The 26,817-nt window shown below is 42.2% G+C and overlaps 1 protein-coding gene across 12 annotated transcripts in view; it reads left to right on the top strand.

The window, feature by feature from the left end:
• Window positions 1-26,817, top strand: part of SUCLG2 (succinate-CoA ligase GDP-forming subunit beta) — a 326,281-nt gene that overhangs the window by 240,199 nt on the left and 59,265 nt on the right. For 11 of the 12 annotated variants that reach the window (XM_049642683.1, XM_049642688.1, XM_049642692.1 and 8 more), the window contains one exon: window positions 6,835-6,955. In XM_049642683.1, the coding sequence (XP_049498640.1) occupies window positions 6,835-6,955 (121 nt within the window). Of the gene's footprint in view, window positions 1-6,834; window positions 6,956-10,604; window positions 16,433-26,817 lie in introns of those variants that run through there. The other variant, XM_049642682.1, reaches the window with a different exon arrangement.

Below are 26,817 nucleotides of genomic sequence, written 5' to 3'. Positions count from 1 at the left end.
TTTGAGCCTCAGCTTACTTACTGGGGCAGTGGTAGTATGTGATTACTAGCACCTAGGAAAATCAACATGCAATACATATTCATCCTCCATACCATTTTACTTATTTTAGTGAGGAGAAGATTGCAGGATATAACTAGGAAGGAATTAAGGAAGAGAAGAATAAATCAAGGACAAATCAGACATTTCCCTCCGTTTATTCTGGCTGTTCTCAGAGGTCACGCTCAATGGAAACTTGGCTCTCCATCCAGATACTGTTTATCTACAGATGCTATTTCTATGCTATCAGTTTTGGAATAACTGATTCCAGGGTTGGAATAAAATGGTTGGGTTTATCTTGAATGAGTAATTAAAAATGCCAAATGTTTGATATTAAGGGTGGTATATAAAGATATTTCTTTTGACTCTGAGATTATTCAGGCTGTGTTGTGTAAACTTACTAAGAAATGGAAGAAATTAAAAGGGCAGAGTGAGAGGGTGAGTTTTTCAAGAGATACTCTTGTTCTCATGCCATTCATTGGGATTTGGAGGGTGTATCATTTGCTTTAACCCAGCAATCCTAGTGCACAAATTTTCACAAAAGAACATAATTTGAAATTCCAAGAACAAACCAAAAGTAGAAAAGCAAGCCAGAGCAGCTCATCCCAGTTGAACTGAGCAGTCGCCTTATTTATAAGTTTACAACAAAACCCAAGATTGAATTCCTCACCTGAATCACTTCCTTATTGACTGAATCCATTTAGACTCCCCTCTAATTTAGCGGAGTATTTTTATTAAAGGCAGGCATACAAACATCAATTATCCAAGCTGCATCTAATTTCTTTCACCGTTTATTTTCCTTCGTTGGCTGCCAATGGATTAGAAGGCATGATTAGAATTCAGCAGGAAAATAAAAACAACAACAAAAAAGAGAAAAGCAGTTTAACAGAAACAGATGCTTAAACAAGAGCAACAACATTTGGAATTAAAGTAACTTGTGATTTAAAAAATGCCCTTATCTTGCCTAATATAAACATGCTTGCTTGATTTTTATCAGTCTTGCCTACTGTAACGAGACCACATTAGCATGCTGAATTAGAATAAGCAGAGGCAAAACCCACTGGTCGCACTGACTGTGCTTATTGTAGATATTACCATGTGTTTTAAATGCAGCCAGTACTTCAGCATTTGCAATCACCGTTACAAAATGGCTTGCTTATTGGTGAAGGCGATTTGTTCGCTTCCAGCCAATGTTAGAAAGAGAGTTAGCAAGAGAATGTTAACAAGAGAATAAAGAAAAGGCATTCAAGACATTTTATGGACTTGTGAAAGGTACAGACTTTGTTTCAGGGAAATGATATTAACGTTGGCATGGGCACATTTATTTAATCAGCTACTGCTACAGTGATGGCAAGAAAATGGTGAGCCAAAGGAAGAGGACTTACATTGTGAAAAGTTCTATCAAAGAGATTTCAAACGATGCAAAGGAGAGGTGGTGGTTGCAGTGGACTTGAGGCTAACCACGAATCAAATCATGTCTGTGTCAGAAGGTGACAAACTTTGGCCTACAGGGCAAATCCGACCCACTTGTTTTTGTAAATAAAGTTTTATTGGAACACAGCCACACTTATTCATTTATATATTGTCTGGGACAGCTTGCATGCTACAGTGGCAGAGTTGAGTAGTTGGGACACAGACTGATCTACAAAGCCTAAAATACTTACTGTCCCTTAAGGGAATAAGTTTGCCAGCCCCAACGTGTATGGTATGTGTCAGTGTTACCTGTTCCAGACAACCCTGCGTGTAGTGTGGTGAAACAGACCGTGGTTTGAACTTGGGACCTCTTAACAGCTAGGAGACCCTAAACTCTCTGAGCCTCAGTCAGCTCATAAAATGGAGGTCATTAAACCTATCACATAACTTAATATGGTTGCTGAATCAATGCTAATTCCCTTTCCACTGTCCCTGAATTCTGTGCAGGTGCCTTGAAACCAAAGGCTTCTCAGACTCCTTTTCATGATGTTTACTCTGTTAAGACTCTGCATGATTTGATCCCAACCGGGGGTGGTCCATCTCATTTCCCACCACTCAACTTCTCAGGCTCCGGGTACATGAGCCTCAGGTGGGGAAAATGGTTATCCCCACCTCATATACTACTCATTTGTTAAACATGTTAATACATGTAAAATAATTAGAATCCTGTCTACCATCTGCTAAATGCCTGGTAAACATTAGCTCTTGTTGTTTGTAATTATTATTAGTTTTGATTCTTATGGACACTTCTTCCAGAAAAGTATACATTCACATAGCATTTTATAATAGTTGCAAAGAACTCACAATTCCGCCGAAATTTGTACCCCTATCCTACACACACAGGCTACATGTTATCCTTTGTCATTATCTGCCTTTGAGACCAAATCCTAAAGGAGAGTTTGGTCACAGGACTTATCTAAAATTACCCCCAAAAACTGTAGCGTGTGTGTGAGTTGAGGAGATTGAAGTTCCCTCATTTCATCAGATCCTCAAAGAGATTATGTTGCCAAAAAAGGTTTTAGTCTGTGATTCTGTTGGTTTCTTTGTTTATTTGGGGTTGAAAGAAGCTTGATAAATACCAACGGCTATATCGCTTTTCTTCTTTTGAAGTTCATTCTTTACTTTTAATTGTGGACTCAAATATGCAGGCAGAGGGTATCTTGCAAAGCCAGACACACAGAGACATTTGAAAGCCCTGCATTTGGACCCCCTGACCACCTGCACAGCTGCCAGCAGCCGCCGCAGACCTCGCTGTGGGAGTAGCTGTCTGGGGGCCGGGGACCTGCGCTGTGCATCTGGCACCGTAACTGCCTCACTAGATGATCTTTACTTTTGTGAAACAGTAAATAGCAACCCTTGTAATTCTCACCTGAGAATTCGGAGAAGCCTGTTGGTGAAAGCACTTAGGAATCTTCCGGGAAAATCTCTTGATACTTAAATAGACCTAACTGCTGCCTTTTTTTTTTTTTTTTTAGCTTTCTCTTTGCCAGGAAAACAAAACAAAAGACTACTTAAAGTTGCTATTGCTATTGTCATGGAACAATTAGTGGTTGTCATAACGAATGGACACGTGACGGACACGTGGAAAATGGGACATGCTTTATACATGCTAAATAATAACAGTGATGTCACAAGGCTTTCCTTTGCAGAGTGTCTTAATTTCATTCTCAGTTTGAGATTGCGGATTGCAGTAGTTAATTATAGAAATCGGTCCAGAGTGAAACTTTAAATGAGATTTCCATTAAAGTGCATGACTGCAGCAAATTGCTATATAGTGGAAGAGAATGGCATCATCTCTCGTGGACTGGGGTCTTCCACCACCCCTGGGGGTGATCTTGCTCGCTGTGCTGTATGGCAAGGCACGTCTTCTAAGCAGTCACCTTTCCCTGAGCTAAGCAGTCTGTGTACTTCTGTGTCTTGTCGTTCTTTTAAAAGTCCTGACTTGTTAGTATAGGTCAAACTCTTTGTCTTTCTTTGTTTCTCATTGCTTTCTTTCCCTTTCTCTCATTTTTACATTTTTTTTTAACATTTATTCATTTTGAGAGACAGAGAGAGATAATGTGATCAGGGGAGGGGCACAGAGAAGGGGAGATGCAGAATCTGAAGCGGAATCCAGGCTCTGAGCTGTCAGCACAGAGCCTGATGCAGGGCTTGAACTCATAAACCATGAGATCATGACCTGAGCTGAAGTCGGACGCCCAACTGACTGAGCCACCCGGGCGCCCCTCCTTTTTTACATTCCTGATCTTTCTCTCTCTCTCCTCCACCCCTCTCACGTGGGCTATACTTCTCATCTCAACATTCATTACTTTCATGAAAGGCTGCTTTCAGACACCTTGCCTTCACCGAGCTCTGGAAAGAGAAGGAATAAGCAAAAAGAACCAAGTACTCACCCTGGACCTCTGACACCTGCAACTCCATCCCCATTTAATCTGTAGGTCCCGAACGAACTAAGTGGGGTGTTTGCTCTGCCTTCGTCATGGCTGCTCCCTTTCACCTGAGTTCCTACTCTTTCCTTTTCTTTGCTGACTGTAACAAAAAAGAGGTTTCTCAGAAAGCCTCTTGAGAAGCAGCAGTCTGCATCACTGGCTTTGCCTTCCCCTCACCTTAGCTCTGCAAGGGGTCTATTAACTGTGGATTGTAATCGCCAGGTTACTTACTGGTCTGGCTCTCAAACTAGTCTCTGAATTCCTTGAGGACAGGGAACATAACCTTATTCATGTCCACATCCTAAGCACTTAACTCTGTACCCAGTATAAGGATGATGGTCATGAAGCATCTATTGAAGTTAATTCATTCACTCTTGAAACCACCATTTATTTGATGATTATGCTACGACATGGATTGTGCTAGCTGCTGATGGAAAAAACCCATGGCCCCGGTTGTAGAGGAGCACAAAGGTGACCCTTCTTTGCTAGGAGTGCAGTTGCAGGATGAGAGGTGAATAAACTACAGTAGAGAACAATAGTCCATTTCTCAGTGAGTGGAACAAGGGTAATTAATCATTCCTCCACTGTTGGAAAAGAGGGCATTTTCCTGGGGTCTGTACCGGTCCACATGGTTGGCTTACTTTTAGCTACAAGTTGTTAAATGAAGAGTATGTATTTTTAAAGTGTATCTATTTGTAATACCAGATGCTCACTAAACACTGTGAGATATTGACACGCCAATCCAGAGCTCACATTGACACTCCCTGCAGGGCATGCACGTCCTCGATAGCACTGAGACAGGAGGTCATGGGTATCTTTTCTTGCTCCCCACCTCCTACCTATTTAGGCGAATTCACATAAGTTTGTTGTGTGCGATATAACTACTCTGTAAAGATGAGTGAAACTGATCAATTCACCCTAACCTAATGAGGCAGGAGAAGTTCACCTAGAACTTTTTGACCTCTGAATTCATCCTTAAAGAACGTATAGGTTGAAATGTGGCAGAGGTCTACAGGTGCCAACGTGTGCTTTACCAGAAAAGCCTAGTTTTCCTTACACAAACCTGAGTGAGCCTCAGCAGTTACTAAGTTTCTCTCTTGGACCCCGTGGAGTCATTATTGCTCTTGAGTGTTTTTTATTTCACTGTTTTGGCAAGTTCCTCTCCATCCCACAGCTATTTGGAAACTACTTCTGTAGGAAGCCTCAGTGCTAACAGCATTTAATAGCTGTCATTAGAAAGCAGGCTTCTGCTTACCAGTCAGCCTGCTGTGAATGTTAATGGGAGATTTCTGTTTGGGGAGTGGCCCCAACCTCTAATTGGTTTGAAAAAATATTGGTCATTTATTTTATTCATAAGACGTTACCTTTTGATTGGACTTCCGTAAGTTTGCGTTTCCATTATATTCTAATTCAGCATAGCTGTAGTGTACTGAACGAGGCTTTCTTATTTCTTACATGCTATCTAGGTAACCTGTCCATTTTCATCATGGCTTGTTGCAAATAAATGCATATATAAGTATCCTTTGAGTACTTTGCAGGCATGTACTAAGTGGTTTACGTGTATTACCTCATTTAGGCCTTCCAACAACCTTACAGACAAGGTACTGTTAGTCCCATTTTTTAGAGCAGGAAACTGTGTTCGGGACAGGTATATACCGCTTGCAAGATTCAAGTTCAGAGATTTGACATGCATGAAGAATCAGCAGGCAAGCTAGAGAGCTGACTTCGAGCCTCACCACTGCTACATGTGAGCTGTGTAACCTCGTGAATTCTCTGTGGAGCTTTATCAGCTACAGAGGGCTCACCCTCACTTTACTTACCGAATAGGGTTTGGGCAAGAATAAAAATTTTAAATGAGGGTTCATGTAACGGGCACTTTCTAAAAAGTGAAGTGCTGAACAGATACCAGGCAGTCTTTCCCGATATGTTTTGTGTAGTAAATTTAGCATATTTAGATGACAGGATTTGAAAATGGCATGCATCACACATATATATGCTTTAGTGTACCCTAATTTAATTGTGATGACATTGTTGGAATTTTGATGCCTCCAGTGTGATGAATAGCCTTTTTCTCTGGGTGTTATCAATTAGTCTAGGTAATGAATTCTCTTCATTATCTTGTTCTTCATGTTAATTATACAGGATTTTCTTAAACCTATTTATCAAGTCAGGATAAGTCTATTTTTTTTTTTTTTGCCCGCATGCTTTTGAATATGGAATGTGTACAAACAGGTTAACATAATCAGTTTAAATTTACATTTCTGAAAAATTCCAGTTACTGGTTTGACTTTCCTCCGATTCTTACTTGTGGTATGAGCTTGTATCTCATTCTTCTGGGGCTCTTTTTTTTTTTTTAAATGAAAAAGGTTGTTATCTGAGATAATTAAACTATCTCTGGTTTTTGAGACTGTACCTTTAGCATATCAAAGAGGTATTAAGGAAGCATGGAAAAGCTTGAATCTTACCTGCTAGTACAAAACAACAAATAATTGGCTCTTAGTTTTGAAATATCCCATAAGGTACCATGACAGATAAAAATTTGAGTATAAATCATGGAGGGAAAAGAAATAAGTGCATGAGATTTTAAATGACCCTACTCATCCGGAAACAGTTCTAGACAATAACACAAGAAAACCAGAAGAGAGTATATAATAAATGTGTGGGGATTGATTTCATTTTGAGTTCAGAGAAGTGAGTGATAGAAGAATAGGGGTTCATATGGTAATGGTGTGTCTTGACCTTTACTAATTCAGTACTAAATTTTGACTTTCTTAACATCTTGTGGGCCTTCTGTCTTATAGTTTATAACCTGTGTTAAAACAACAACAGCAAGGAGTCTTAATGCTAATGTCAGCTAGCACTGTTTTGACGGGCACCTTCCTGTTTTTGATTTCAGGTGGAAGCCATCCTTGTCAATATTTTTGGTGGGATCGTCAACTGTGCCATTATTGCCAATGGCATCACCAAAGCCTGTCAGGAGCTGGAACTCAAGGTGCCCTTGGTGGTCCGGCTGGAAGGTGAGTTACAGTCGATTTCCACAGCGCCCATACCCCTTCTCCAAGACTGGGTGACCAGCGTGTTTTGCACTCACAATCTTCCTAGGACAATGTGAAGAAACCCTGGATTAAATAAGGTGAAACAGATGCTGTACAGCAGTGCTTCTCCGAGTCTCTATCAGGGTAGCAAGGACTGCAAGTCTCCAAGAATGGCATACGTTATGATTCTCCAGATTTTCCATACTCATTCCAGTGGGGAGCCGTTTTATTTTGAATCCTTTCATGAGAGGAGTGCTTTGGGAAAAAACACACTGAGAAAGGCTGCTCCCAGAATCATTCATCCTGGGGGAGCACTGCTTGTTGAGCCTTTTGGTCTCAGGACTCCTTTACTTGTTAAAATCGAGGACCCTAAAGAGCACAAGGTTTATTCTGGGTTAGAACTGTTGGTATTAACTAATTAACTAATTAAATTATTGAATTAACAAATTAATTTGGTAAGAGGTAAAACTAATTGGAACTTTTTAAACACTTCTTTTTAAACATTTTTTTTGTGTTCTATTATTTTGTGTATAAATATAGATGCTATATATTTTATAAAAAATATCTTTTAAAATTTTTAGTGAGAATGGCAGGACTGTTTTACTTTTTACAAATCCCTTTAGCATCTGGCTTACTATTGGCTCCTGCATAGTAGCTGTTGCAATATGTTGTTTTGGTTGAAGTGCCTGAAAAAATGTGACTTCTTAGAGATGTTTATTTGGAAAATGGGGGGGTTTCCTAATAACCATTTCATATAATTGTGAATTTTCTTCATTGGTATGACACTAAAGTTAATAGGTAGTAGTTTCTTTTTAAAGATTAGTTTTAGGCGAAACTTGACACTATTTCAGTGGGCTTTTGATACTCTTATATTAAAATCCATTGATCTGTCTTGCACATTAGATGCATTTTATACATGTATATCCTGCACTGTTCGGTATGAAAAATATTAGATTATGTAGATCTTCCAAAGTTTGGCACATTTCAACATACACTATCAAAAAGTTCACATTTGTTCATATCACAGCATCCTCATTGGAAAGACGTCTAAATATTGGCATGTTGTCAAGAGTGGTAGATGCAACTTTTCCAGAAATCTAATTTTCACTTTAAAGCATAAATTTTATCATCAGCCACACAACGGTCAGTTGCTTTCCTCAAAGTGATAGCCTCACTTCACTCATAGTTGAGAAAATTTCCACCACATCATGAAGTCAGGATGACCATAGTGTGTCCGTCATTCTTCCCAGAAAATAGAATATTCCATGGAAAATCAGGTGGTTTCGCTTGCTACTCAGCTTGCAGCTGCACAAACGCATTGTTTCAGAAGAGCCACCAGAGTTCAGGATGCCCCAGACTTGCTCTCTGTGCGTTTGCCGTTTGGTCACAGAGTATTCAAGAGACCTGTGCTCAAGACTTGATATTTAATAAAATTAATATTCTTGAAAAGGGCACCTGGGTGGCTCAGTTGGTTGAGCATGCAACTCTTGATTTCAGCTCAGGTCATGATCCCCATGTCGTGGGATCAAGCCCCGTATCAGGCTCCAGGCTAAGATTCCCTCTCTCCCACCCTCTGCCCCTCTACCCTGCTGGTGCTCTTCCTCTCCCTTTCCCTCTCTCTCTCTCTCTAAAAAAACATAAGTTAATATTCTTTTACTGTTCACCAAGGACACTCTTACCTGAAAGTGGCAACTTTTTATTACAAGTATGTGGTGGTGAAAACAGTGACTGTCAGTACAGCTTGGTTCCAGGACTCTGATTCCACAGTAATGTGCTGCTAGTTTCACCCTCCCTCGTTTTGCTTCATCAGTGCAAATCCCAACAGAGTATCGTTGTTGTTGTTGTTGTTGTTGTGGAATAGTTTTACATCAGGAACTTCCCCAAGGTTCTGTGGACCACACTTTGAAAACCGCTGTAGGAGAGAAGCAAAAGAAGGACTTTAATGTGAGAACTACGCAGAAGGTCCAACCAGCTGATCAGCATATTCAGATTACAGTGATCCAGCTGCCTTCTGGGTAAATTTCTGCGGTACTATTCTTGAGACAGCTCCTTTTCCTCAACTTCGGAGCTGGTGCCGTAATTCCCTAGAGACCTCCTTCCCTTCAAGATAAAGTCCTGGGAGTTTTTGACCCTGTTCTGTATCCTTGTCCTTTGAGGTCAAGATTCCAGAAGAGCTGCAGCTTGGGTTTTGTTTGTTTGTTTGTTTGTTTTTTCTGTTTACTTCTTTCTGTTTCTTTTTTCTCTCGCTCTCTGCCACTCTCCTTTCACCCTGAGCCTCTCTGCCGCACAAGTGTAGATCTGTACCATATGGACTTGAAAGAAGTATGATTCCCCCCCCCCCCAAAAAAAAAATGGAAATAGCTGGAGTGCCAGTTGGCAGAGTTTAATATGGACATTAAAACATACGAGTGAATTACATCTTCTTAAAAATGTAAATGTGACATAATTGACCCCTATAAAAGTAATTTCAATAAAAGGAAAATTAGTGGCAAGGCTGCAGTGAAAAGAAAATTGACCAAGAAGTTAGTGGGTGCGTCAGTGTCGGTATAATTCTGGTTAAAATGTTGATGTCACACTGTTTTCAGGGTTCGAGTGACCACTGACCCTCAGGTTCTAAAAGTTAGCTCTCCTTGTGTTTTTAAAGGGGAACAAGTCTCTACAAGCAGATTAGACTCATGTCTGTTCCTTGGAAATGACTAGAAATGAGTGTATACTAGGGTGGGCTCATTCTTTCTAGTGATGCTCACCATGCCTGTGTGGTCAGCAGAGGCCCCTAATTATTAGTCACGAGTACATTCATAGAAATGAAGGTTACTCCACTTTACTGTTTACTTTTTTTCTGAAGGAGCCCTTCTTTTATTTTCACCCTGCACTATTGTTCCAGAAGTATTAAATGATCCCCATCCTTTAACATATCCTTATTGTGTGTATCTGATTAATACACATGCTAAAATATGAAAAGTATCACTTCCAGCATTTTCTCCCCAATAGTCTTTGTTGGCTGTTATCAGACGTCTATCTGAGCTCCTAGGAAGAAGCTGGAAGTTTCTGTTTGTTAGACAATCAGATGTGCATCTTTTAAGTTATGGTGCTTCCAAAATATATGCTCGTGTTTTTTTAATTGATTAATTAATAAATACTATGTGCAGGTCATTGCGCTTTAGACATTAGGATGTATAGAAGTGTAAAAAAACTCTGTCAGTTACTAGATAAGCAAAAATACAACAAAGAGAAAAAAGAAAAAATTAACAGTACAGATAATATATACAAAATGTTAACAGGTGTTTGCCCCAATAGACTCTGCTTCTATCTTAGTAGCAGTAGCTATTGGGGCATCCCAGAGAGCCATCAGCTTGGCCAGTGGAATCTTTGCAAATACTGATACCTTGCAACGCCCACTGTATCATGGAGAATCGTATGTGATGATTCAAGGTGAACTCAAAAAGCATACTGTCCCCCAAATTTACATAGGCTAAAAATATCCATGGTGACCTTCTTTGTGACTACTCTTCTTCACTGTGATGCCCCCTATCCCATAATAAGCATCGAGGGCCTTTTATCAAGAGAGAAAAGCAGGCAAGATTTTGACATTTCTGGAGTCCTAGCTGGTGTTCTTTTCTTCCTCTTGTAGGAATTAGTCTCTCGTGTGAAAAATGCCTCTCACGCTCAACATGGTTTGTACCAAGGACAGCGATATTTTACCATATGTGATTTCTTGAAAACCAGCAGCCCCACACCAAGAGCAAACCTGTCCCCAAATTGTGTTCGTCCTACATAATAAATAAGAGAAAGATGAAGAATTCTACTTTAACCGAGCTCTCCTCACTATTCATAGATAACAAAATGCAGAATATTGGTGATGGTTTTACCCATAAAGTCCCCATAAAAAAGAACTATAAATAAAAACCAAGCCAGTTCTCTTTATGTGAAAGGAATGTAGACTTCTGTAAAATATGTGTCCGTTAAGCTGAGTGCCTGTGTATCTCAGCCCACTTTCTTTGGCATACTCCTTTCTTTAAGCTTACTCAACATTGACTACTATAATTATAGCACATTTAGAGATGTGAGTCAGCAGAGAAATAGCATAAAAGCAGACTTTCCAAGTTGAGCATAAGTTGAAATAAGACTTGAATCCCTGGAAAGGAAGGGGGAGGGAATTTGGTAAAGGATCAGGAGCAACTCATCAGATCTGTTCCATACTTGGCAGCTGCTACTGGGACCATAATAGTGGTAAAACCTGCAGCCTAGGACCTGGATAGATCAGGAGGCTGTCCTGGAGAGAGGAATGGCTTTGCAGCAATATGTCATGGCTAAAAAAACAAAGTGGGGTGGGGCGCCAGGGTGGCTCCGTTGATCAAGTGTCCGACTTCCGCTCATGTCATGATCTCACAGTTCATGAGTTTGAGCCCCACGTCAGGCTCTGTGCTGACAACTCAGAGCCTGGAGCCTCCTTCAGATTCTGTGTATCCCTCTCTCTCTGCCCCTTCCCCACTCATGCTCTCTCTCTCTCTCTCTCTTTCTCTCTCTCTCTTAAAAATAAATAAACATTAAAAAAAAAGTGGAAAAATCATGTCAATAGCTAGAGTCTACAACATTAGGTAGTATCTAAAACCCAAGCAGGATTGTCACATAGAGGTAAAAGTAGAGTAGACAATGTCAGAGATAGAAGTGGAACTGAGGGGGTGCCTGGGTGACTTAGTTGGTTAGGTGTCTGACTCTTGATCTCAGCTTGGGTCTTGATCTCAGGGGCATAAATTCAAGACCCACTCTGGGTTCTATGCTGGGCAAGGAGCCTACTTGAAAGGAAGGAAGGAAGGAAGGAAGGAAAAGAGAGAAAGAGAGAGAGAAAGGAAGGAAGGAAGGAAGGAAAGAAGGGAGGGAGAGAGGGAGGGAGGGAGGGAGGGAGGAAGGAAGGAAGGAAGGAAGGAAGGAAGGAAGGAAGGAAAAGTGAAATGAGAGGGGATAAAAAGGAAACTTGGGTTTTAAATAGTGACTGAGAATGGTGGCAACCATGGAGGCATGGTTGACCGACCTGGGAAAGTCCGAAGTGGAAACCAGTGAGAACGGAGGCAGATGTGGCACAGGGGTATTGTCATCCTTGGTTGAGATGACCCTGTACAGTGTCAGATGGAGCACGTTTCGAGGTAGACATGAAGGAATACGGAGAATGACCCAAGGAGAAATGTCATAGAAAAATGGGCAAGTCAACCCATGTTGAAGTCCTCCAGTAAACCACGCTCAGATCTGGCTGCATGAGAAATTGGTCTCCTGCAGGGGCACCTGGGTGACTCAGTTAAGCGTCTGACTTCAGCTCAGGTCATGATCTCACACTTCGTGAGTTTGAGCCCCGCGTCAGTCTCTCCTGACAGCTCAGAGCCTGGAGCCTGCTTTGGATTCTGTGTCTCCATTTCTCTCTGCCCCTTCCCTGCTTGTGCTCTCTCTCTTGCTCTCTCTCAAAAATAAATAAACATTGGAGGATCCTGGGAAGATGGCAGCATAGGAGGATGCTGGGCTCACTGCGCGTCCTGCTGATTACTTAGATTCCACCTACACCTGCCTAAATAACCCAGAAAACCGCCAGAAGACTAGCAGAATGGAGTCTCCAGAGCCAAGCGCAGACGAGAAGCCCACGGAAGAGGGTAGGAAGGGCGGCGAGGCGGTGCGCGCTCCACGGACTGGCGGGAGGGAGCTGGGGCGGAGGGGCGGCCCGCCGGCCAAGCAGAGCCCCCGAGTCTGCCTTGCAAAAGCGGAGGGGCCGGACGGAGTGTGTTCCAACAGCAAGAGGGACTTGACATCTGGAAGGTTATAAGCTAACAGCTCTACTCAGAGAACGGGAGGGCTGGAAGACAACGGGAGGGAGAGTTGTTGAGTGCCGGATGACAGAGCTCAGCTTGGCGGGAAACAAAGGCGCTCGCCAGCGCCATCTCCCTCGCCCAACCCCCAGCCAAAATCCCAAAGGGAACCAGTTCCTGCCAGGGAACTTGCTCGCTCCAAGCAAACACCCAACGCTGTGCCTCTGCGGATCCATCCCCCCAGTGGGTCTGACTCCCTCCCGGTGCCACAGGGCCCCTCCCGAAGCGGATCTCCGAAGGAAAAGTGAGCTGAGCCTGCCCCTCCCGCCCCTGTGCACTTTGCTGATCCACCCCAGCTAATACGCCAGATTCCCAGCACCACAAGCCTGGTAGCCCAGACGGGCCACGCCACCCCACAGTGAATCCCGCCCCTAGGAGAGGGGAAGAGAAGGCACACACCAGTCTGACTGTGGCCTCAGCAGTGGGCTGGAGGCAGACATCAGGTATGACTGTGGCCCCGCCCACCAACGCAAGTTATTCAAGACAGCACAGGGGAAGTGCCCCGCAGTCCCGCACCACTCCAGGGACTATCCAAAATGACGAAACGGAAGAATTCCCCTCAGAAAAACGTCCAGGAAATAACAACAGCTAACGAACTGATCAAAAATGACTTAAACAATATACCAGAAAGTGAATTTAGAATAATAGTCATAAAATTAATCGCTGGGCTTGAAAACAGTATAAAGGACAGCAGAGAATGTCTTGCTACAGAGATCAAGGGACTAAGGAACAGCCAGGAGGAGCTAAAAAATGCTATCAATGAGCTGCAAAATAAAATGGACACAACTATGGCTCGGATTGAAGAGGCAGAGGAGAGAATAGGTGAACTAGAAGATAAAATTATGGAAAAAGAAGAAGCTGAGAAAAAGAGAGATTAAAAAATCCAGGAGTATGAGGGGAAAATTAGAGAACTAAGTGATACACTAAAGAGAAATAATATACGCATAATTGGTATTCCAGAGGAGGAAGAGAGAGGGAAAGGTGCTGAAGGTGTACTTGAAGAAATAATAGCTGAGAACTTCCCAGATCTGGGGAAGGAAAAAGGCATTGAAATCCAAGAGGCACAGAGAACTCCCTTCAGACGTAACTTGAATCGATCTTCTGCACGACATATCAGTGAAACTGGCAAAATACAAGGATAAAGAGAAAATTCTGAAAGCAGCTAGAGATAAACGTGCTCTAACATATAAAGGGAGACCTATAAGACTCGTGACCGATCTCTCTACTGAAACTTGGCAGGCCAGAAAGGAATGGCAGGAGATCTTCAATGTGATGAACAGAAAAAATATGCAGCCAAGAATCCTTTATCCAGCAAGTCTGTCATTTAGAATAGAAGGAGAGATAAAGGTCTTCCCAAAGAAACAAAGACTGAAGGAATTCATCACCACTAAACCAGCCCTGCAAGAGATCCTAAGGGGGATCCTGTGAGACAAAGTACCAGAGACATCGCTATAAGCATGAAACCTACGGACATCACAATGACTCTAAACCCATATCTTTCTATAACACTGAATGTAAATGGACTAAATGTGCCAACCAAAAGACATAGGGTATCAGAATGGATAAAAAAACAAGACCCATCTATTTGCTGTCTACAAGAGACTCATTTTAGACCTGAGGGCACCTTCAGATTGAGAGTGAGGGGATGGAGAACTATTTATCATGCCACTGGAAGTCAAAAGAAAGCTGGAGTAGCCATACTTATATCAGACAAACTAGACTTTAAATTAAAGGCTGTAACAAGAGATGAAGAAGGGCATTATATAACAATCACAGGGTCTATCCATCAGGAATAGCTAACAATTATAAATGTCTATGCGCCGAATACAGGAGCCCCCAAATATATAAAACAGTTACTCACAACATAAGCAACCTTATTGATAAGAATGTGGTCATTGCAGGGGACTTTAACACTCCACTTACAGAAATGGATAGATCATCTAGACATACGGTCAATAAAGAAACAAGGGCCCTGAATGATACATTGGATCAGATGGACTTGACAGATATATTTAGAACTCTGCATCCCAAAGCAACAGAATATACTTTCTTCTCGAGTGCACATGGTACATTCTCCAAGATAGATCACATACTGGGTCACAAAACAGCCCTTCATAAATATACAAAATTGAAATCATACCATGCATACTTTCAGACCACAATGCTATGAAGGTTGAAATCAACCACAGGAAAAAGTCTGGAAAACCTCCAAAAGCATGGAGGTTAAAGAACACCCTACTAAAGAATGAATGGGTCAACCAGGCAATTAGAGAAGAAATTAAAAAATATATGGAAACAAATGAAAATGAAAATACAACAATCCAAATGCTTTGGGACGCAGCAAAGGCAGTCCTGAGAGGAAAATACATTGCAATCCAGGCCTATCTCAAGGAACAAGAAAAATCCCAAATACAAAATCTAACAGCACACCTAAAGGAAATAGAAGCAGAACAGCGAAGACAACCTAAATACAGCAGAAGAAGAGAAATAATAAAGATCAGAGCAGAAATAAACAATATAGAGTCTAAAAAAACTGTAGAGCAGATCAATGAAACCAAGAGTTCTTTTTTTGAAAAAATAAACAAAATTGATAAACCTCTAGCCAGGCTTCTCAAAAAGAAAAGGGAGATGACCCAAATAGGTAAAATCATGAATGAAAATGGAATTATTACAACCAATCCCTCAGAGATACAAGCAATTATCAGGGAATACTATGAAAAATTATATGCCAACAAACTGGACAACCTGGAAGAAATGGACAAATTCCTAAACACCCACACACTTCCAAAACTCAATCAGGAGGAAATAGAAAGCTTGAACAGACCCATAACCAGCGAAGAAATTGAATCAGTCATCAAAAATCTCCCAACAAATTAGAGTCCAGGACCAGATGGCTTCCCAGGGGAGTTCTACCAGACGTTTAAAGCAGAGATAATACCTATCCTTCTCAAGCTATTCCAAGAAATAGAAAGGGAAGGAAAACTTCCAGACTCATTCTGTGAAGCCAATATTACTTTGATTCCTAAACCAGAGAGAGACCCAGTAAAAAAAGAGAACTACAGGCCAATATCCCTGATGAATATGGATGCAAAAATCCTCAATAAGATACTAGCAAATCGAATTCAACAGCATATAAAAAGAATTATTCACCATGATCAAGTGGGATTCATTCCTGGGATGCAGGGCTGGTTCAACATTCACAAATCAATCAACGTGAAACATCACATTAATAAAAGAAAAGATAAGAACCATATGATCCTGTCAATCGATGCAGAAAAGGCCTTTGACAAAATTCAGCAACCTTTCTTAATAAAAACTCCCGAAAAAGTCGGAATAGAAGGAACGTACTTCAACATCATAAAAGCCATTTATGAAAAGCCCACAGCTAACATCATCCTCAATCGGGAAAAACTGAGAGCTTTTTCCCTGAGATCAGGAATACGACAGGGATGTCCACTCTCACCGCTGTTGTTTTAACATAGTGTTGGAAGTTCTAGCATCAGCAATCAGACAACAAAAGGAAATCAAAGGCATCAGAATTGGCAAAGATGAAGTTAATGTTTCACTTTTTGCAGATGACATGATATTATACACGGAAAATCTGATAGACTCCACCAGAAGTCTGCTAGAACTGATACATGAATTTAGCTAAGTTGCAGGATACAAAATCAATGTACAGAAATCAGTTGCATTCTTATACACTAATAATGAAGCAACAGAAAGACAAATAAAGAAACTGATCCCATTCACAATTGCACCAAGAAGCATAAAATACCTAGGAATAAACCTAACCAAAGATGTAAAAGATCTGTATGCTGAAAACTATAGAAAGCTTATGAAGGAAATTGAAGAAGATAAAAAGAAATGGAAAAACATTCTGTGCTCATGTATTGGAAGAATAAATACTGTCAAAATGTCAATACTACCCAAAGCTATCTATACATTCAGTGTAATCCCAATCAAAATTGCACCAGCATTCTTCTCGAAACTAGAACAAGCAATCTTAAAATTCATATGGATCCACAAAAGGCCCCGAATAGCCAAAGTAATTTTGAAGAAGAAGACCAAAGCAGGAGGCATCACAATCCCAGCCTTTAGCCTCTACTACAAAGCTGTTATCATCAAGACAGCATGGTATTGGCACAAAAACAGACACATAGACCAATGGAATAGAATAGAAACCCCATAACTAGACCCACAAACGTATGGCCAACTAATCTTTGACAAAGCAGGAAAGAATATCCAATGGAAAAGAGACAGTCTCTTTAACAAATGGTGCTGGGAGAACTGGACAGGAACATGCAGAAGATTGAAACTAGACCACTTTCTCACAGCATTCACAAAAATAAACTCAAAATGGATAAAGGACCTGAATGTGAGACAGGAAACCATCAAAACCCTAGAGGAGAAAGCAGGAAAAGATCTCTCTGACCTCAGCTGTAGCAATCTCTTACTTGACACATCCCCAAAGGCAAGGGAATTAAAAGCAAAAATGAACTACTGGGACCTTATGAAGATAAAAAGCTTCTGCACAGCAAAGGAAACAACCAACAAAACTAAAAGGCAACGGACAGAATGGGAAAAGATATTTGCAAATGACATATCAGACAAAGGGCTAGTATCCAAAATCTATAAAGAGCTCACCAAACTCCACACCCAAAAAACAAATTACCCAGTAAAGAAATGGGCAGAAAACATGAATAGACACTTCTCTAAAGAAGACATCCGGATGGCCAACAGGCACATGAAAAGATGCTCAACGTCGCTCCTCATCAGTGAAATACAAATCAAAACCACACTGAGATATCACCTCACGCCAGTCAGAGTGGCCAAAATGAACAAATCAGGAGACGATAGATGCTGGAGAGGATGTGGAGAAACGGGAACCCTCTTGCACTGTTGGTGGGAATGCAAATTGGTGCAGCCGCTCTGGAAAGCAGTGTGGAGGTTCCTCAGAAAATTAAAAATAGACCTACCCTATGACCCAGCAATAGCACTGCTAGGAATTTACCCAAGGGATACAGGAGTACTGATGCATAGGGGCACTTGTACCCCAATGTTTATAGCAGCACTCTCAACAATAGCCAAATTATGGAAAGAGCCTAAATGTCCATCCACTGATGAATGGATAAAAAAAATGTGGTTTATATACACAATGGAGTACTACGTGGCAATGAGAAAGAAGGAAGTATGGCCCTTTGTAGCAACGTGGATGGAACTGGAGAGTGTTATGCTAAGTGAAATAAGCCATACAGAGAAAGGCAGATACCATATGGTTTCACTCTTATGTGGATCCTGAGAAACTTAACAGAAACCCATGGGGGAGGGGAAGGAAAAAAAAAAAAAGGTTATAGTGGAAGAGAGCCAAAGCATAAGAGACTCTTAACAACAGAACAAACTGAGGGTTGATGGGGGGTGGGAGGGAGGGGAGGGTGGGTGATGGGTATTGAGGAGGGCACCTTTTGGGATGAGCACTGGGTGTTGTATGGAAACCAATTTGAGAATAAACTTCATATATTGAAAAATAAATAAATAAATAAACATGAAAGAAAAGAAAGAAAGAAAGAAAGAAAGAAAGAAAGAAAGAAAGAAAGAAAGAAATTGGTCTCCTACAGTACAGCCAAGTTAAAAGGAAAAACCAACCCAAACAAAACTCTCCTATTACAGAAAGTCTTGCTTACAGAAAACTTGCTTCCAAGAGGAAACAGTGGCTAACTCTGGGACCTTTTGAGGAATTTCTCTTATACTTAATATAAATTTTCCATTAGCTTTCTCTAGGTTGGAACCCAAAATCTGTTCCTCCCACAAATCTCTGCGTTTGGTTATATTTTACCCAACCTTAGACTATGATACGGATCCTTCTTTTTTTCTTAATTAAGCAGCTCTTCATCTGTCCTGACACAGCAAGCAAGATAAAGTGGTACGAAGAGGCAGGAACATTGTGGAGAATTTTAGTGTAGTTGCTATTTAACTTGATATCACACTATACTTTTATTTTAACTGATGAATTTTTTAATTGTATTTATTCGTGTTAATACTCCGATTGGTTCACATTCCCCGAATGCACACCATCATGTAGCTAGTCAAAGGGAGATGGGAAAAGATGTCCGTCATCCCAGCATCTGTGATAAAACTTAGCGACCCATAAAAAACTAAGTGTGGTAGAAAAATTTTACTGGAGTCTGAATTGCAATAATAAATAATTATTATTGCTAACATTTGTTAACTTGCTAAGTTTCAGATACTCTGACATATAGCTATATAGTCTAAATAAATGTCAGATTTTTAATGACCAAGAAAACAGGCATTTCAAAAGCCGATGGCAGATTTTATTATAAGTGTCTACTTCTTGTAAATAAAGAAGGTAGTCTGTCTTAGTTGTTATGTGGCCATTTGGAAGATCCAAGATCCTTGCCATAATTCTCACTGATTTATGACCCACGTTTTCAAGACTCTATTGCCACATACAATGTAATAGAAATGTCTTGATGAGGAAAGTTTTAATCAAATCAGGCTTGATTTAGTGGGATTTTGTGGACAAATCTTTGTTCTCAGCTGTGTAATAAGTACAAGTTGTTTTACCAGTGGATAAGGAAAAGATTACTCACCTCTTTGAAAATGGTAACTTCATAATTACATATATTTACTTGCCTTATTGCAACAGAACTCACCAGCTGAGACACAGGATTATTTTTATTTAAAAGACTCCTTGGTAAATCAGACAATCACATTTTGATGGGGGAATTTAGTTTTTTTACACAGTTGTTTCTGGCATAAATAAAGGACAAATAACCTGACGTGTTTATTTTTTTTTTTGTCTCTGAAAAATATATATACTTGGCACAAAAGTTAACTAGATGGTTAATTTAGCCCAAACCATGATACTATTGAGAAAAATGTACAGACATTTATTAACAGCTTTGTATGTCCAGTGTGCAAAGGTGTTTTAGCCTAAGCTTTGGGTTTTGTACAGGTAGTTTTACTATTCTAGATCAGGGCTTTCCAGTGTCTTTATAGAGAATTTTTTTTTAATTTCATTTTTTTGTTATTGTCCCATTTAAATCTGCAGCAAACTTCTATACCTCAGATAAGCTGAAGAGGAATATGCTTTTCTCTCAGGTGCTCATTGTGATTACACGTTAGGCTATAAATAATAATGAGCCTAGATAATTGATAGATTGGCTCCTGTTTCTTAGTCAAATCGTTCAGTTTGATTTTTCCGTATAATACAGAAAGGTTTGTTTCAGCAACATAAACATTCTGCTTCTCTTTTGACAAATATCTTTCAAAACAACAGTCCCTTGTGGTTCCCTTGCTTGTTCTTATCAATCTCTCTAATATTCCCTAGAGTCCTTTTATAGCTGTTGAGAACATAAACGTCTCCAAGTCCACAACTTCGTATCCCGTTTTCTTTTACTTTCTTGACCAAGGCTCCGGCAGCTCTTCTCTGTGGACACTGCCTTATTCTTGCTCTCTGAAATACTGACACATTGGAGCCACAGCCAGGGCAGTGCACCTGTAGTATCCTTCTTAGCACAGACACCGTAAAATTGCCATGTGATGCTATAGTCTGCTCAAGGGGCAAAGAAGCCTCGAGTATGAAAGCGTTCAGGGGCAGCCATACAGCTTTCAGCTGCATCCACACACTTGGCAGCCATCCATTCTGCCAGTCTTCCATTATGCTAAGATGTGAGACCAAGAGAGGAGGCCAGTAATTATTCCTTTGACTCCCATCATAAAAGGCAGCGTTGGCAGACTGACTGTGGCCGACTAGCTGGGAAGACTTTTCATTCAGGCTATTTGAGCCCTAGGTTTGCTGCTGACCCCCAGAGTCATCAGAGAATAAGGGAGCCCTGGTCGAGGGATGGCATGATCCTGGGCGGAGGGAACGTGGATGCCCAGCAGGGCCAAGGGGCTGATGCTGTGCCAGTTAACATCCCACGACCTCTTAGCACATTTCCCAGCATGCGCTCTCTGCCGAGTTTTCATCTTCTCTCCTGTTCTCACTCTCTGTTCCCTTGCAAGGCCAGGTGGACCTGTTCCCTACCTCCACCCCCAGCCTCTCCAAGCACACCTTCCCTCCACTTCTCAGTTTGTTCTGTGGTCTTTGGAGATGTGGCTCCAGGGGGAGGGGTCAGATGTTCTCTGTGAGTGTTCATCTCGTTTCCTTTCTGGGTTCCGTTCTCCTTGTTCTTCCTGTCCCCATTCTCCTGGTCCGTGTTTTCTGCACACCTTTCTCCTCACCTTGCTTTCTGCCTCACTAGTGCCCATTCACCCCTCCTCGTCCCCTCCCTTCCTTCACTGTCCATGGATGTACCCTTCCTGGGACTGAGTTCACTTGCTGTCAGTGTCTGTCACCTCTCCCCGCTTCGGTCACTAGCACCATCTTCCTGAGTATCCTCCCTAGTATTGATTCATCATCACCAGGTTAAACCAGAGGACATGGTGGAGACCATCCTGCTCTGTCATCAAGGCTTAAATCCTCTCATTGTCTAAATCGATAAACATTTCTGAATGCTTCAACCTTGCCACACTTGAACATTACACCAAGTCTCACAGGATATAAGCTAAAGTATTAGGGTAGCTAAAGCCTTTTTAGAGCAAATATTTTAAGTTTCCAGACATACATTAATCAACTATACTTGGTCTTTTGAATTTTCATCTTACCCCTAGATGGTTCATGTGAGTTACTGAAATTTTTACCATGTTGGACATCTGCACAAGAGAAAGCCACTCATTGACCCTGAGGAAAGTAGGCATCCAACCCGTCCATGTTGCTGGGTCTTTGAGGTGATCCTTCCTTCTCTGGGGACCCTGGTGAGAAATACAGTGACCCAGTAAGAGACTGGTGAAGAAGGTGAAGGATGAACCGTATCGTGTGCCGACAGTGAGCGTTCTTACTCTGAGTCACAGACGCGCCTAGTTACAAGCACCACAGACCCTGAGGGGCAGTGTGGGCTCCCTGAGAGAGCACAGTCCAAAGGACAGGCAAAGGAAGGGGCTGGGCTACACATACCAACTTTCTTCTTTCAAAAATCCCGGGTTGGGGTGCCTGGGTGGCTCAGTCAGTTGGGCGTCCAACTTCGGCTCAGGTCATGATCTCACGGTCCATGAGTTCGAGCCCCGCGTCGGGCTCTGTGCTGACAGCTCAGAGCCTGGAGCCTGTTTCAGATTCTGTGTCTCCCTCTCTCTCTGACCGTCCCCCATTCATGCTCTGTCTCTCTCTGTCTCAAAAATGAATAAACGTTAAAAAAATTTTTTTTAAAAAAATAAAAATCCCAGGCAGAGAGGTTTCTCCACTGCCAGTGCAGTGTCATTGGTGGTCAAAGATGAGCCCAGGAGCATCATGCTGTGTGTGGAAGGAAACACCCCCTAACGCACATCCAGGTGATTAGTCTGCCCTGGACACGGGCTGCCGATGCCTTTTGGTCAGGTGCCCACCTCAGTCTAGGCAGTGGTCCTTGCTTCATAAGCAGGGGCCTCACGTTGTTCCCATGGGACACTTGTAATCAGGAGGGATTTTAGAGCATGACAGGTCTGGGGACTGACACATCCTAAGTTCTGCACATCACGACACCACCTTCTGCTTTGTGGGTGTCTTCTGAGTGATCAGTCAGTTCGTATCTCCGTGCCTCAGTTTCTTTATATAACACTTGAAAGTCACATTTGTTCAGCCACCGAAGAGGGAGAAAACACATTGCTCAGGAAGGGGACACACTGGTAGATTCTGTCTGTCCTACTTAAAGGCAACAGATGTGTCCTGTGACTGAGACTCTCCCAGAGGGTGCCACCTTGAGGCTGTCCTGAGGCAGAGCCATCTAGGAGGAAGGACTGCCCAAGAATGGGTTGGAACAGGCAGGACAAATAAATAGCTTTCATCTCATGCCACCTTCTATTTATTGGCAGTGGCTGCCCACAGTGCTGGGCCGAGAAAGATGCTGAGACTGTATCCCAGGTCAGCGGAAAAGAGCCCCGTGGTCATCGTCTTCTGCAGTTTGTGGGAAAGGAGAGTAGGGGCACTCGAGCCAACTATCAGCCACTGTTGATTCAAAGAGAGCAAGAGTAGGTAGAATTTTCTGTCCTGGAAATACAGCGGCTTGCTGCATCAGAAGTGGGAAGCAAGAACCGCAAGCTGGAGAAGTACAAGATGAGGCCGGGTTCTTGTCCTCCACAGCCACAGCCCCAGAAATTTGGATTGTATGGAGCAAAGGTCTGCAGACGTTTAATGTCAGTGGCCAAACTTGAGGCTTTGTGGGCCGTGTATTCCCTATTGCAGTAACTCACCTCTCCCGTTGTAGCACAGAAACAGCGTAGACAGTATAGCAATGGGGATGACTGTGCCACGGTAAATCTTTGTTCCAAAGACAGTGGGACATAATTTGCAGCCTGTTGTAGAGAAGAGACCAGTGGCAAGGCCTGGAATTCTGGAAACTCCCCACGGTACCTGAGTCTAAAGCCTCCTCCATCCTCAGCTCTGAAAGGGTTTTTAAAAGTCAAGAAAAATGTGGTGATACTAAGCTCTGAGAACCTAACAGCTCAAGGAACAGATCAGCAGTGAGATCCACTTGGCCATTCCCCCCACATAAGTACAGAATCACAGACAGTGATGCCATGATGTCACTTCTCAGGCAGCATGGGAGCTCCAGGGTCAGGATCACAGACAAAAGTCCCACACTGCCAAAATTACCTTTGAAAATTCCTGAAATCATGCCTAAGTTAGAATATACATGAATTGAAAGCCATGCGGTAGACTCCAGGAAGGCAAATCTTTCTAAGTCTGTGTCGATGTTTTTTATGAGAAAGGCTCTATTCTGTTCTTTATGAGAACGGCCCTATTCCGAGCAGGTACAGAACTGTAGGGCATTCTGGCTTGCCAGAGGATACATTCCATTCCATACATTTGTCTTAGGTTAACATATATGTTGCTTTTTTGAGGGTTTACGTGGTTGAAAGCGAAAGTGTGAGCACCTAGCATACGCCCTCAGTGAATATATGTTAGACTTGGTTCTAAATCTGGCTTGCACACCCTTCTTGGAAGCACTGTGGAGAAGACCCTAGCCATCGGCTTCCTGCCACTTGCGTCGGTGGTTCCTACGGGCATCATGAGAATAACACTCACACCCTCGGCGGTGGTTTCTTCTTACCCTGGGAGGAGAAGTCATCAAGGAGAATAGGTGTGCACAGGATGTCTTTTGTCATTTTTAATTTTTCTAAAATGTGAGGAATCCAGGGCATTTCTGTAAGATACTCTTCCAACTACAGTAACTTCCCAAGGTCACTCAGCTTCTCAGTGACAACCAGGTTTAAAATCTCCATTTCCTCACCTGTGAAGCAGGAATAGAAATATGGCGGTCTCATGGGGTTGTTGCAAGGAAAAGATGAGTTTTACAGTAACCCATCAGTCCCTGGCTCTGTAAACGTTGGCTGCCATTATTACTCGAGCTCTTGTTTGTAACTCCACCAGGGGGCACTCTGTGTGCCAAGCAGGGGCACTCTGTGGGCTGGCAGCAAAGTGCCAAGCAAGGTGTTAGATACTGGCTGCACATCATCTGTGGCAAGTGAAGCCTGCTGATGCAGCAGGAGTTTTACCTCTGATTCTCAATGAATTATTCCATTTTTAGCAGTACAATAACAAAAGACATGTGATAAGTTATCTACATTTACATGTCACCAAGAAAATGGGCCCCTTCTATCTGGTTGTCACTTGAAAGGAGAATAATGGAAGAGGAGCAAGGGCAAAAGGACAGTGACCATTTTAGGAGGAATCTGCTGCTCTGTGGAACCTGGTTTGTTTCCACTGACCTCCTTTCTCCCTGGGGTGGAGGCGGGGAAAGATTTGATTACTTAGAGCAGGGGTCGACGTATTTTAGGATTGATGGGCCATGCTGACTCTGTCACAACCGCTCAGCTCTGCCTTTGGTGGCACAGAAGCAGCCATGGACAATCTGCAAATGAATCACTTTGGCTGCATTCCAGTAAAACTTTATTTATGGGCACGGAAATTTGAATTTCATGTGACTTTCATGTATCACAAAATATTATTCTTCTGATTTTTTTCCAACTATTTAAAAATGTAACAACTATTCTTAGCTGACTTAGAATAGCCCTGATTTAGAACACCAGACCGAGAGTCAGTCCTGTACATGGCTCGCTGATTATTTCACCGGGGCAAATCACCTAGCATTTCCGGGCCTCAGTTTCCTCTAGTGAAAACAAGAGACTTTGATCCTAAAGGACGCTTAGGATTCCTCCCAGCGCTTGGACGCCAAGTTACACGGTTGTCATGCAGCTTCGCAGTCATACAAATCTGTGTTCTAGCGTTGGCTTAGCCTTTGACTTGCTCGGAGATGTTGGGCAAGTTCCTCAGCCTCCCAGTGCCTCAGTCGTCTCATCTGTAAAATGGGGATGAAGATGATGTCTTTTTTAGGGTTGCTATGAAGGTTGAAGTGATACGATAGTTGTGAACCCCTTAACTCCTGTATCCAACAAATATTTATTGTACCTAGTGTATATACGATAGGTGCTAACTGTTGCATTCTTAAAAAGCTCAATTCCTATTATAATATTACTCTTTATTTATTTATTTATGAGAGAGGGAGCGAGAGGAGAGAGAGCACACACATGAGCAGGGGAGGGGGCAGAGAGAGGGTGAGAGACAGTCATAAGCAGAATCTGGTTCAGCACAGAGATCAATACAGAGCTCGATCTCATGAACTGTGAGATCATGACCTGAGCTGAAATGAAGACGTGGATGCTTAACCGAGTCACCCACGTGCCCCCGCAAATAATACTTTTTCAAAAAGCCTAATTTCTCCATACTTTTGACTAGAGAGTAATTTTCTTCACAGCCCTGTGATAAAAGACTGGCCTGAGTTGGGGGCAAGGGGCCCACCTTTTGAACAAAACCCTGTGATTTCTATCCACTACCATGATCTTCTCCTCCCAGGTCATGAAAGCAAAGAACAAATTTTGATAAATTAACCTTCATCTCTCTTTACAGCTCTCTCACTCCACCTGGTGGCAGGAAGTCAGTGGTAAAACATGCACAAGTGGAGAATTTTAAAAATTTCATAATTATTCTTTTCATAATATCCTCTATTGGCAGAGCAAGACTTCATTTTAGAATCATTCCCCTTTGATTGTCTCTGTATTGCCATTTTTAAGGCACGCGTCGGGGAGGTAACCACTTAGCTTAGCAGCTTTCAGCAAGCAGATGTTAAGAAGTACTTGAAGTTGAACCAACGTGAGTCAATCAGTTATCTGTACAGGTGGTTATTAAAACTGTAGTCCTGCAGCCTCATTAAAAAGCAATGCAGCATTTAATAATTTTTAGAACATGTCAGCGGCACTAAATGTGGGGAAGAGATCAATTTCCTTTGTAATTGGGTACACAGGCATAAACACGGTCTTTGGAACTCTCAGTTCCGAGTCAGGGTTTAAAGTGGCTATGATGGTTCACTATTTGGAAATAAAGGCAAGCAAGGGGGTGGGTAGCAGGTGTCAGCCACTTGGTGAATCCAGAAGAAACCAACCTTGAATATTCAAAGAACAGCATTAATGAAAGAAATCCACACAACAACAAGCATTTGCCCAAGGCTTCCCCTGATTCTCTTTTCTTTTCCAGTGACCTCATTTCCAGGCTGCTGGTTTTCTTTCTGACCCTCTTCTCTGTGCATTCCCCCTTTCCCTTCTAGCTGCTCTCTCCATAGGAACCAGGCAGCAGGGTCTGTGGGCAGCAAGGCCTGCCCTAGCTTTGCTTCTTTCTCCCTGGCCTGTGGGCAGGAGAACCAACCAGGGAGAAACCAGCTTGGAAGCCAGGACAGGGTGCTGGCAAAATCAGGGCAGGGGCTGGTGCCATGGGACTTGGCGGGCTCACTTGTTTCCCTTGTTCTCTATGCCTCTTTCGTGTGTCTTCCCCCTCTGGGATATTCCTTACTATGTGTTCGTTCTCTCTCTCTCTCTCTCTCTCTCTCTCTCTCTCTCTCTCTCTTT

Source organism: Panthera uncia, chromosome A2 (assembly GCF_023721935.1).
Source record: "Panthera uncia isolate 11264 chromosome A2, Puncia_PCG_1.0, whole genome shotgun sequence".
Classification (NCBI taxonomy): Eukaryota; Metazoa; Chordata; class Mammalia; order Carnivora; family Felidae; genus Panthera; species Panthera uncia.
The sequence above is the reverse complement of the archived record's forward strand: the minus strand, read 5'-3'. Positions and strand labels throughout refer to the sequence as shown.